This window comes from Mycteria americana, chromosome 7 (genome assembly GCF_035582795.1).
Source record: "Mycteria americana isolate JAX WOST 10 ecotype Jacksonville Zoo and Gardens chromosome 7, USCA_MyAme_1.0, whole genome shotgun sequence".
In the NCBI taxonomy this organism is placed as follows: Eukaryota; Metazoa; Chordata; class Aves; order Ciconiiformes; family Ciconiidae; genus Mycteria; species Mycteria americana.
This window is the reverse complement of record NC_134371.1, coordinates 37,116,049-37,129,344: the sequence shown is the minus strand read 5'-3', so window position 1 is coordinate 37,129,344 and position 13,296 is coordinate 37,116,049. Positions and strand designations below refer to the sequence as shown.

General features: G+C 41.7%; 1 protein-coding gene across 1 annotated transcript in view; it reads left to right on the top strand.

Annotated features, from left to right (window-relative positions):
- Positions 1-13,296, top strand: part of RGL1 (ral guanine nucleotide dissociation stimulator like 1) — an 84,591-nt gene that overhangs the window by 56,214 nt on the left and 15,081 nt on the right. The window contains exons 5-9 of the mRNA XM_075507840.1: positions 2,291-2,475; positions 5,469-5,593; positions 6,246-6,461; positions 10,290-10,393; positions 11,583-11,667. Of these exons, the coding sequence (XP_075363955.1) occupies positions 2,291-2,475; positions 5,469-5,593; positions 6,246-6,461; positions 10,290-10,393; positions 11,583-11,667 (715 nt within the window). The remainder of the gene's footprint in view (positions 1-2,290; positions 2,476-5,468; positions 5,594-6,245; positions 6,462-10,289; positions 10,394-11,582; positions 11,668-13,296) is intronic.

Sequence of the window (13,296 nt, the reverse complement as noted above, 5' to 3'; positions counted from 1 at the left end):
GCTGTGGTTCGTTTATGCAGGGAGAAGATGCAAAATGCCAAAGCTCAATTAGAGTTGAAACCAGCCAGTGCTGTTTCACATAACAAGAAGGGCTTTTTAAAGTATGTTAATAGCAAGAGGAGGTCTAAAGAAAACATTGGACCGATACTGGTTGAAGATGGTCATCTGACTAATAGGGATGAAGAAAAAGCAGAGGCTTTCAATGCGTTTTTTGCCTCAGTCTTTAATAATACTGGTAGACCTTGGGCTGCCTGGTCCCCTGAGTCGGAGGATCATGAGTGTGGGAACAGTGATCTTCCATTTGTGGACACTGAAATTGTAAGGGACTAGCTGTGTCAGCTGAATGTTTGCAAGTCCATGGGGCCTGACGGGATTCACCCCAGAGTACTGAAGGAGCTAGTGGATGTTACGGTGGGACCCCTCTCGATCATCTACCAAAGGTCTTGGGATTCTGAGGAGGTCCCTGCTGACTGGAAGCTAGCCAACGTTATTTCAATCTGCAAAAAGGGTGTGAGGGAAGACCCAGGGAACTACAGACCTGTGAGTCTAACCTCAGCCCCTGGAAAAGTTAGGGAGAAGATTATACTGGGTACTATTGAAAGGCATTTAAAGAATAATGCAATCATCAGGCACAGTCAATATGGGTTCACAAAAGGAAAATCCTGTTTAAGTAATTTGATATCCTTCTATGATAAGGTCACCCACCTAGTGGATGAAGGGAAAGCAGTGGATGTAGTTTTTCTGGTTCTTAGTAAGGCTTTTGATACTGTCCCTCACAGCATCCTTCTGGCCAAGTTGTCCAACTGCAAGATGAGCAAGTACACGGTGCACTGGGTGAAGAATGGGCTGAAGGGCAGAGCTCAAAGGGTTGCAGTGAATAGGGCTGCATCTGGCTGGCGACCAGTCACCAGCCATGTTCCTCAGGGCTCAATCCTAGGGCTTAGTGCTGTTCAGTATTTTTATCAATGGTCTGGATGCAGGAGTTGAATGCACCAGTAGCAAGTTTGCTGATGATACCCAACTGGGAAGTGCTGTTGACTCTCTTGAGGGACAAGAGGCCCTGCAGAGGGATCTAGATTGATTGGAGCATTGGGCTATGATTAATAGGATGAAGTTTAACAAGTCCAAATGCTGGATTCTGCACCTAGGACAGAGTAACACCAGGCACAAGTATAAACTGGGAGAGGAGTGGCTGGAGAGCAGCCCTGCAGAAAGGGATCTGGGGGTGCTGGATGGCTCAAGAGGAGCCAGCAGTGTGCCCTGGCAGCCAAGAGGGCAAACCGCATCCTGGGGGGCATCAAACACAGCATGGCCAGCCAGTCAAGAGAGGTGGTTATCCCACTGTATTCAGTGTTGGTGCGGCCTCACCTTGAGTACTGTGTGCAGTTCTGGGTCCCACCATTTAAGAAGGATGTCAAGGTCCTTGGATGCATCCAGAGGAGGGCAACAAAGCTGGTAACGGGGCTGGAAGGCATGTCCTATGAGGAGCGGCTAAGGACTTTGGTCTTGTCTAGCTTGGAGAAAAGGAGGCTGAGGGGCGACCTCATTGCTCTCTACAGCTTCCTGAGGAGGGGATGTGGAGAAGGAGGTGCTGATCTCTTCTCCCTGGTATCCAGTGATAGGACGTGTGGGAATGGTTCAGAGCTGTGCCACGACTGGATGTTAGAAAATGGCCAGGACTGGATGAAATGGACTGTTAGAAATGTGCCAGGACTGGATGTTTAGACTGGATGTTAGGAAATATTTCTTTGCCAAGAGGGTGGTCAAACACTGGAACAGGCTTCCTAGAGAGGTGGTCAATACCCCAAGCCTGTCAGTGTTTAAGAGGCATTTGGACAATGCCCTTAACAACATGCTTTAACTTTTGGTCAGTCCTGAATTGGTCAGGTAGTTGGACTAGATGATCCCTTCCAACTGAAATAGTCCATTCTATTCTGTTGTCTTAATTGCTTTATCTATCATCATTTGGTATCCTGAATTCAATAGAAGGGTCTCAATATAGCTTAAATGGAGATTCTTTATTAGTTTGCATTTTGGGGCTACAACTGAATCCACTCGTAGGAGTGCAAATCAGGAGCAACTTCACTGAAGTACCTGGCAAAATCTGAGCGAAATCTTAAAGATTCCATGCATAAAAGAACAAGTTAAATTCCTTTCTCAGAAAGTCTTCATACTGCCTTCATGTGGGATATGAATGTGTCTGTTTTTATTGTTATATTAGATACAGACACATACAATTGCATCAATACATGCTGTATACAACCAGTGTGTTCTCTGTATTTGCTTTTAGTGCAATAGCATCAATCTTACGAGCCTGGCTCGATCAGTGCTCTGAGGATTTCCGAGAGCCGCCCAGCTACCTGTGTTTGCTGAAGTTGCTGGATTACCTGAAGAAGAATATACCTGGCTCTGACCCGGAGAGGAGGGCGCAGAACCTCTTGGAGCAGTTCCAGAACCAAGAAGTGGAAAATGATGGTAAGTTACCTTTCCCTTCTGTCTTTCTGTTCTCCCAGACTGTATAGTACCACAGGGATTTATGTGGAGTACATTTTGTCAGCTCTCATGCTAATTGACAATATTGTGAGGCTCACCAGTGACTTTTTTTCTTGTTTCTTTTTAAAAAAATAATCTCTGTATGAGGCGCAGGTTCTGTGCGGGATGAAATAGTCGTACAGTATAGGTGCCTATGCCTGTTCATTCTGGGGTAGATTGGGAAATCCAGCACTTCTCTAATATTTAGCCAAAGCTTTGAGATTGCTGCAGCAGCTAAGTGGTTAATTGTCAGTGCATTTCCCATGTCACTGAGTTATAACACACACCTGCTATTTAGGTGGTCTTCTCATTTCAACCCCCCCCCCCCGCCCCAAGAAAAGCTCAAACCAACAAAAAGCAAAATACAGAGCTGTGACAAAATACAGCTTGAGTCACAAGCCTTGTTGTCATGAAGCTTTTCTTCCTAGTTACCATCATGTCAAAGGAAGTGTCTGTGGCTGTTTTTTCCTATTTGAGTGGCCGGCTGCTGGTATCCAAGGACAGAGGAAAAACTTACGTTAATGGGGGTCACAATCTACTGAAACAATGGTGAACTGTAGTAACACAAATATGCTGTGTGCAGCGTCAAGCCTGACACATACCCTTATCCTGGTCAGAAAGCTTCCTGTGGCATAAGCTGAAAAGTCATAGGAGCTCATGTAGTGTGTGAATGAGAACTAGAATCAACTTCCAGCTTTGGTAGAAGGGCGAGAGGGAATAATTCATGTAATAAAGGATAAAGGAAATGACAGGGAAAAAACCATTTCATCCCATAAAAATCATGTCTGCCAGATGTTCCAGAAATACCATGTCAATGCATAATACTGTGAAATGCAAAATTAAATCAGTCATTAACACATACATAAAAAGGAGTACCGCACAGAGCCCAGGCGTTTTCCTTACTGAACGCAAGTAAGTGAACAAGATTGCTAATATGTGCCTATTGATGTCCTTTCCTGGGTATGGTTTCCACAGGTCAAAGAAAGCTCACGAGAGCTATATTTGGGTTCATCTGTTGTTCAAAGTGAGCAGAAGTTCCCAGCAGCCCTGCTTCTGTATTTGTTTCCTCAAGTAACAGTTGAAAAGCTTCTTTTCTGAGTTATAGATGGGTCAAGTTGAATGATAACATTTTCCAAATTGTGACAAAATAGAGGCTGTTAATTAGAATAAAATAAGAGGAGGAGAACACAGTTAATCTGCAGGGTCTGCAGAGAAGAGTTTTAGAGTTGTCACGTACTTTATCAGAGCTCCATTTTTGTTCATTTCAGAGATTTCTTTCAGAACTCTTAATGTGTTGTCTGCAGTCAAGACTTGCTGATAATTATTGTTCTAAAGCATTCGTATTGTGCTATGACTTTACAAATTTGGGTCCTAATCCTACAGTTTGATTTGTGTAATCAGATCTCCATTCAGTGCTGCCATCAGCCATGCCAGTAGATTAGATTGCAGTGCCAGGTACATAGATAAAAGCTGTTCCCGGGCCTCAGAGCTTGCAGCTTGAGCAATAGAAAGCAAGGTGAGTCAGAGACTACAAATTCAGAAGGGGCACGTGTTTGCTCTCAGTGAAGTCAAGAGGGCAGTTGGGCTTTGAGGGGGCTAAATGGATCAGAGCGATTTGAAGATGATGAGATACTTGAGTACAAGAGGATCCCAGCTTCTTGGGGAGTAGGGAGAAGACTGGTTACACATTTATGAAGGTGAGAGAGAAAGGAGAAAAAGAGGCATGAAAAAAGAAAAGGAAAACCTTGCGTTGCACTCCAGGATCTGATTTTAAGGGCGCTGTGAGCTTTTGAGCAGGGTTGCAACTCAGTGATGAGGATTTTCAGTTGAATTTCAAGAGCTGAAAGGAAAATGAGGAGTTACGTAGCCAAAAAGAGAGAGAAAAAAGGTGACTCTTGTAACAGTTCAATAGAAGTCCATTTAATTATGTGTATTGTTACAAAACAGCCACAGAAAAATAACGCTGGAACAGAGGTCTCAATTTATTGCATTTAGCTCTGTCAATAAATTGTGCAATTGGAACGTACAGATGGAAATCTGATAGAGCCTGTAGTTACAATTTGTTACATCAAAACTGTAGCAGTTTACATTAATGATTAGATTTTGCTAATTAATGAATAAAGGAAAAATGAAGTATTTTGAAAAACAATGATGAAGTATCACTTTATCTGCTTTTGTTGCTTTAATGTCTGTTCTGCTTTAATTGGATATGAAGTATTGCATAACATACTCTGAAATGCTCTGCTTGTTTTCGTTAATGAAATCTTACTAGTAGTAAACTCAGTACTTTCGTTGTTAGTCTTCAACAAGCCCTCTTTTTTTTTTTCCTCCCTTCTTTTGGAGTTACTGTTGCCTTACAGTAAAAGGGATTAGGAAGAGGATTTATTTTCAGGGATTTTCTGTTTGACTTCCTCTACCATGGGAAACAGGGGCATATTTCTTTGTGGTTTAATGTGGCTTTGTTCCCAACCTGTGGAAGCCAAAAGGTGACATGGGAACACCTGTGAAACCCCTTCCCTTCTGCACTGGATCGGGTCCCTCGATCGAGGACAGCTCTCCACTCTCACCTCTTCACTGCTGCCCAGTGCAAATTTAGAGGAAGCATTCAGCTGAATGTTGTAGGTGCTCACTGTATTCCCTTTTCTGGGAAAAATTCCCAGAGAGGGAAGGTGAGGGATGCTGGAATAAATTCTCTTCAATATAGTCCATGTAGTCCTGTGAAGGCACAAATGGTGCCAAGAAAATACGGTATCTTCTTTTATTTCCATGCATGGGAGATTTCTTTTTCTTCCACCTTTTCTTTGCCAATTTAATCTTCTGCTCATCATCTTTCTCACTGAAATGTGCAGCACAGTGGGGCCAGTACATCAGGCAGGACCCTTTGATTCACTGTTTGCTGTATAAATTTACTAAGTCGTGTTTTCCATCCTGGACAGATGGGTTCCATAACACTTCCCCCTGTAACCTAGATGATGAAGAGGAACTGGAGATCAGCAGTCCAGAAGAATTCTCTTTTTTCCAAGAAGACCTTGTGGCAGAACAGTTGACATACATGGATGCAGTATGTAGAGTATACGTACTACTTGAAATGCTAGGTGAAATAGTGTTGGGCTTCTAAAATTTTTTTTAAAGTTATGTCAATGTAAGTACAGTGTTACAGAACAGGTCTGTTGTTGGGACACAGAACACAGCTCTGCTTGGTTATCCAAACTTGCTTCGTTCATTGGGCTTTTTCCTTCAGTCATTCTGAAGGTTTTTGTTTTGTTTTGTTTTAAAAAGTGTGAATGTATACTGTGTAGCCTTTTTTGCAAAGTTTAATATTTGACACCTGAGAAATAGCACATTTTGACTGTATTGCTACCTGGCCTAAAGATGTATAGGTACTCTTTAACGGTAGTGCTCTGATATTTGGTTTGTCTGTATCAATCTCCTTCAAAATATCATTATATAAAAAAAATTTCCCCTTGGTTATGAAACTGATATAAAGGTGTCTCTTATTTTCCCAGGACTTTATAGCTGACAGTTCTTTTAAGGCATCAAGCCTATAAAGAGTATGCCAAAGTGTATATTTCAAACTAAGAGAAAACAAATATTTACCTTTTAATACCATATTAGATTTAGATCCAATTTGTACTGTAAACATGCATTTCTTCTTGTGGATGATAGAGATCTAGGAGAATCCTGCTGACTTACACACCTCTATTTCACTCTAGAAACTCTTCAAGAAAGTGGTGCCCTACCACTGTTTGGGATGCATCTGGTCTCGAAGGGATAAGAAAGAAAACAAGCACCTGGCACCTACCATCAGAGCCACCATCTCTCAGTTCAATGCGGTTACCAAATGTGTTGTCAGCACTATCCTGAGGAGCAAAGAACTCAAAACACAGCAAAGAGCCAAGATCATTGAGAAGTGGATTCATATTGCACATGTAAAGCATTTTTTCTAGACTGTTTAATGTTTCTTGTGCGGGTGCCTTGGAGTGAGGGAGTTGGGAGGGGAGAGAGGGGTTGTATGCATTGGTTCCAGGCCAGTGAACATCTTAGCTCTAATTCTTTCTATTTTTGACTGACTTTCTTTGTAATAGCAAATGAAGTATTGCCCTTCCTCTCCTTAGTTTCTTCCCCACCATGGAAATGGGGTTGATGCTTATCTCTTCACAGGGTTGGGAGTGCTAATTAATGGGTGAGGCAGATACTGTGTCTTGCAGATGGGGAGTGCCATGTACTTGATAATGTAACATTTATGGTAAGATAAGTATAAATTCAGCCAGTTCACTTCCCTAGGAAGAAAATACTGCTCATATCAGTGAAAAAAGTGAAGTGATGGTTGATATCATCCAAAGGTTAGACTTGTTTTCAGAGGAAAGTTTAACAAGAATGGAGTAGGACTGGCAGTCAGAATAAGCTTTGCGCTTACCTGCCTTTGGCCATTCATGTTCAGTCAATGAGCATCATGCTCCTTCTCCTGCATCTATGAACACCATGGGAGTTGAAAACAGATATGGTGGAAGACAGCACAACTGTTTGTGTTTTCATACATTTATATATATGTGTGCATATATATGAACATAAAGTAAATACAAGGTTTTAAGTAAGTGCAGACAAAGCTAACTTAATTCTAGGAAGTACTAGCCTCTTTAACATGGAAAAAATGAAATTCTTGTTTGTAGTCTTCTGTTTTGAAAAATTCTTGAGGCTGAAAAGTCGTTTGCCTACTGAGTTATTCACAGTTTACATTAGGTACACAAAATAGCTGGTTTGGAGGGGTTGAGAGGTGCAAGCAGTGACCAGAAGAAATAAGTAGAGTTACAATAGGGTATTAGTCTCCTCATCTTCTTACCTTTCTGCTTTATCATTGTCTCACATGTTTCTTTAACACATTTTTACTCTTTGCTTCCATTCCTTTGTCTTGTAGCAGATTAGGTGTTCCTTAATCTTTGCATGAAAGGGTTTTGCATGCCTCCTTTACATAACTCTAGTTTGCTAATTTATTAGATTTTATCTTTAATATTTTATTGTAATCTTTTTAACTCCCCTTCAGAGCACTGGGCAGCTGGCACTAAACTAGATCTCTCTTTTAAAGGGAACATTAAAGCACTTTCATATGGACTTGCACTGACTTTTGTTTTAAGAATCACATGGATTTTTTCCGAGCTATACAAAATAAGCAGTCATAAAAAGCTCAAGCCAAACAGAGGCTTTCCAACCTTGACAATGCACTTCTGTGCTTCCAGAGGCAGTATTGTTAGTCCTGGCACCTAAGCTCTGGCAACTGCATGGTTCAGGAAACTGGTATGGGGAAGTAGTCTTTCACCTCTCTTTTGGCACTTACATTGGTTCATTTTTGTTATCATCTGATGGCTGCTTTATAGCCCGTGTGAATGGATTAGGAAGTTTGATGCCTATTTTCTGTGTGCAGATCTTTAAGTTGCAGAGGGAACCAGCTAAAGGGGCCCTTACGGGGCAGACTGGTCTGCCGTCTGGGTGAGCAAGTATGAAGCAGCTTCCTGATCATCATGGGGCAGCAGGGAGGCCTGTGGAAGCCAGGACAGGCGCCACTCTCATCATACTTGTTCTGTGGATGGAGAACTTTGTTCTCCACCTCTGTTGATTCAGTACTTCTCCCTTTACTTAATTCATACACATAATTAAATACTCCAGTCTTAGCTAAGCACATGAAAAATGCATGTGCACGCTCCACAAAATAATTGCACGTGTAGAACAGCTAGTTGCATATATACTTAGCTGCCCACTTCTGAAGAAAGTTGCTTGCTTTGTGCATGCAAATGAGTGTTTTGAATAGTTAGAGGCCTGAATCAGAAAATAATCCACTCATTGAAGTGCAGTTATTCACTGACAACTAACTCTGTAACTTAGCAGCATGGAGTTCCACGTTTGTTATCTGTTTGTGATTTTTGGATCCAGTTTCTTGGTTTGCAAGATAAACTGAATACTTTTTCTAACTGCCAGCCCTCTCTACTCCACCTAGATCTAAGGTTCCTGAGCAGGAGCAGCCAATTTCACTCACACAATATTTTCTTTAAAAATAAAAAGTAAAAATGAAATAATGAATATCCTGTTATGCTTAATTTTTTAAAATCAAAGTTGCTTCTGCATGGGATTCTCTCTGGTTTTCCCTTTGTGAAGGACACAGCATGAAACAAAGTTATTCAAACCAGTCTCAAAAATTCTTCTTATATACAAATGGAAGCTTGCTAAAGTTTAGCCTGCAGTCAGTTAAATCATTGAGAACACAAAATCCAATATTGAATTCCTAATGTGCTTTAAATTATGCAACATGCAATTAAGTCAAGACGGTTCCAAATTGAATCTTCCAGTCCAAACTCCTGTTGTATTTGAAAAAAAGAAATGCTGAGAATTTGTGCCTCTAAATCCGTGGTCTCCCCAGCCTGAATTTCAAGTTGAACATAAAGAAAGAAGGGTCTCATTCTCTGCAGAAGAGCTGTTATGTGGCTTCTTTGGCCCCAAACCATGTAAGAATAGCTTTCAGGTCTTGCGTGTCCTACCACATGATCTTGAACTTGGTCTTTATCTAGCCTAACTGCCAACCTGCTTCAAGTGCTGTCTGCTCAATCAGTCTTCTTAAGCCACACTTTAAATGTAGCCTCCTAAGTTGCACAGAGATATTTTTTTCAGGTAAATAAATGGGAGTAAATGTACTTGCCTTGGTTGTTCAGTCAATTTTAATGCAACTCATGAACAGAGTTGCTGATATATTAAGGTCTGACTTTTGTTTATGCTAAGGTTGCTTTACATTTGTTCAGTCCTACAAAGGAAATAAATTATGTCTATTTTCACTGTAAGGATCCTTTACATAATCAGCATTATTAGTGTAATAATCAGCCCCATAAAAATTTGCATAAGCGGAATTGTAGTTTGAATACATTCTCATCTACATGCAACAGTCAAATTGGCATGTGTTTTGTCTGCTTAATTTGCATGCACAGACACCTGTTTGTGAGAGCTTGTATTTGCAAGAGTTTCTTAAGTCGGTGGTGCCCATGCTCTAGTTCACGAGCCACCAACAGATTTACAGGAGTTCCTTGAAGAGTCACAGGCCAGACTTCCCCATCCTCCTTGCTTCTATCTGCTTTACCAGGAATCTGTGCTATTTTTTTGAGAATTAAGTTTTTCAGCATCCTTTTCCGTCAAGGCTTTTGCCACAGAGAAGCTGCATAAGAAATGTCTGTGAACCAGTCTCTCTGTTAGGATTTGATGCCAACTCTGGAAAAGCTGGGAAGGTTTTTCTCTAACACGGTGCACATACTTGAATAACAGGTTATTCCTTTGCATGTCTTTATTTTTAATTGACACTTAGATGATTGAGGGTTTACATTTTAAATACCACATACAAAGAGGCAAAGCCTGTTTTTTCCCCTAAAGGGTAAAAGGGATTGGTAACTATAAAGAGCTTTTTAAGAAGTGTAACATTTGTGCTTTTTAGCCTGGCTTCATGGACTCAGGTCCACTTTTATTTTTACTAGAACTGGAAGCTCTAACACTGCAACATCACCACAAATACATGAAAGTGAGGAAAACAAGATATAAGTGCCAAAGCCCATGAAGTGTTTGGTGGATGGAGGGGAAGTGATATTTTTGATGCTCAATATTTGTACAGCTGCCTGCTTAGCAGTGAGAATGTGTAGCAAGCATGACACCAGTCAAACAGAAGAGCACTAACGTATTTGTAATGCTGACATTTAATGCTCCTGTATTTCTAACCGCTCCTTTCACAGGAATGTAGGATCCTGAAGAATTTTTCCTCCTTGAGGGCCATCATTTCAGCACTGCAGTCCAACTCCATCTATCGGCTAAAGAAGACCTGGGCGTGTGTTCCAAAGTAAGCTTCCCCCTCCGCTCCTGTGGCTAGCCCCAAACAAAGGCAAAAAGCTCAGTGCTCTTTCTTTTCATCTTGTTCTTCTCAGTCTTCCTATTCGGCTCCTTCATGGACATCTGTTCTCTTAGAAGAACCTCTCATTCCTGTGAGGCTCAGACCTTTTTTTTTTTGCGTCTGACTGCTGTGAGCTCCTCTTTCATATTGAGGGGACAACCTGCCCTCAGGGATACTTGGTGTCTTCTGTCCTTTATAGCATATTGGATCTTTTGCAACCTATTTTGAAAACTATGGGACTAGCTACTCGCCCAGCTCATGCACACTGCTCTTGGAAGGTCAGCAAAAAGGCACCATTGTACTTGCCTGTTGTATTCTCTCCTGTGAAGTTGGAGGAGGTCCAGGTTGCTACAAACCCTCAGTAATCCTCTCCTGGTCCTGACATTTCCTTAAAATATATCCCCAAACTACAAAATCCAAATCTGTATTGAAGACAATATTTCTTACAGGGGAATACCTTTTTGTGCAACTGGCATATTTACTGCATGCCAAACAGACACCAGAAATCTCTGTGTAGGACAGATGGTGTTATGCTCATTCAGTTTGGGAAGAATAGATTTCTTCCCTTTGCCTTTGATAAACAAAGAAAAATGTCACTCTGCCACACTGTATACTTCTGCATTTCCCCTAGAGAGAGGTGGGTCTTTCCTTCCACTGTCCCATGTTCCTGATCAAAATATTGCCATTTTGTGTTTATAGTGTTGGGTAATACAAAGGGACTCGTACACTTAAACGCTTCTAGCTTTCCAGAGTGCATGGAACAGGGCAAAAATGAAGTACTTAAGATACCTCTCACAGCTATTGTTCTTTCCTTTGCACCCATTTATCCACTTTCTTACAAGAATCTCATACCCTGCAGCGTGATTGAAAACCCTGCTCAGGGTCTGCATACCTATGGCATTTCTTTGTGATGCTGTCAAATAACAGCTGTCAAATGTGATGCTGACTTTACTGGGAGCACCAGAAGATCCCAGGAAGGCTCCTAGTAGATGTGCAACATCTCACTGGATACATTTTGGTGGTGTTATCTTTTATGTGCCCAGCTGTTAACGATTCATGAGAAAAAAGCTGAATAGTAATCTGATCTGATTTAGAGTGCTTACTAATAACCTAAATGATTTAATCTTTTCCTGTACAGGGACATAATGCTGATGTTCGAAGAGCTGTCTGATATCTTCTCAGACCATGACAATTATTTGACAAGTAGGGAGCTGCTAATGAAGGTGAGAATTAGCTTGAGTTGCAAGGCTTGTGGTCTCAGTCAAAGCTGAGGTTAGCCCTTTGTCTAATCAGCTGGCAAAGCTTATCTCTCCCTGAACTACTGGATGCGATGCTTCAGGGAAGATAGGTCTGTAAAACCTGTGCTTTTCTGCTGGGCTGAGAGGTGATTTCTTTCTTCCTGAAAGAACCTACAGTAGCATTAGCCTGTTGAGCTTGGATACCCACAAACAGCAGGCTGCAGCAGCACAGATTCTGTGTGGACTTGTTCACAAGATAGCAGGTCAGGAACCCTTGGAGCCCCTCAAGTTGAATGTCACACTGCTGTAGTTAGGTAACTGGTAATGCTCCCTTGGATATGGTGATGTCTAGCTCAAGAATAGCTGGGTGCATCGTGCTGTACCTGTGATAGCGCTGGAGCCACAACCAGAGTGACAAGGTGCTGCACAGTGTAATTTTACTGAGATGAGTTACAAATTAGCACTTTGGCTTTATACTGCTCTGTATAGAGAGATGAACCGCTAGCTTGTGCACCCTCTGAGCAGACCTGGAAAGGCCCAGGTTTCCACTGCTGAGTGCAGAGCAGCTCCAAATGAGATTCTCAACTGGGCTGCACCACTGTAGTGCTTTTGACTTCACTGGAACAATGCCACTTAGCTTCAGCTGAGGAATTAAACAAAGATGTTTATCCAACTATCCCATACCTTTCTTGGAACTAGAAAACAGGGCTGGGAATTTCGAAGGAACAGGCTTCCTGCTCTGTGTGTGGCCAGATGGACAACAAAGCAGGCTCTGTCTGAAACAGTTTGACTTGTGCGTTCTCCTGGGTGAACCCCAACAAGCTCAGGAGCTTGAAAGGAGTGAGGAAGAATGGAGGAAAAGGTTATATTCTGTAGAAACTAAGGAATGTTTGTGGCAGTTTTTTCTGTTTACATAAAAAAGTTTCTATAAACTGGCTAACCAGTTTAGCTTTTGGCAGCTCTGTCCAGTCTATCTGGCATTTGTACCTTACCCCTTTGCCTTGGTATCCAAAACACTGTGTTTTGCTCAGGAATGATGGGTGAGCACATTCAAACCTGTCTGGTTTTATCATCCATTTATCAACATCTGTAGCTAAATTTTAAAGCAGGTGAGACAATAATAAGCATAGAGGGGAAATGTGTGTTCAGAATAGCTTATTTAACTACATATTAAAAAGACAAAACAACAACTTAATCCAAGCCCAGACCTTCTGGCTCCCAACAAATCACTCTCTCCAGCTGCTGTAAGTAGATTTGCAAAACATTTTGAGAGCAGTGAGAGGAGAAAAATTCCACAGAATAGCTAGAACCTCTCTCCTACTTCTTGTCTTGGACCATTTTGTAATGATTGGAGGATTAATGTCCACTGAATCCTTAAAGTCTTTGTTTTCTTTCACTATAAATAGTCTCTCTAGGGAAGCCGTGTTTGACCTTGCCTATCCATCCTGCAAATTTAAGTGCAGAGCGGACAAAATACCATATGAAACAGGTTGGCCAGCACAGAGAGGGAGCACTGTGTTCTCTCCTCCCCAAACAACAGCTCTGCTGCAAGCTGCATTTTCAGCTTCTGTGCCTGCCCGCCGGCTGCTGTTAGAGAATATCGAGTTTACCTTT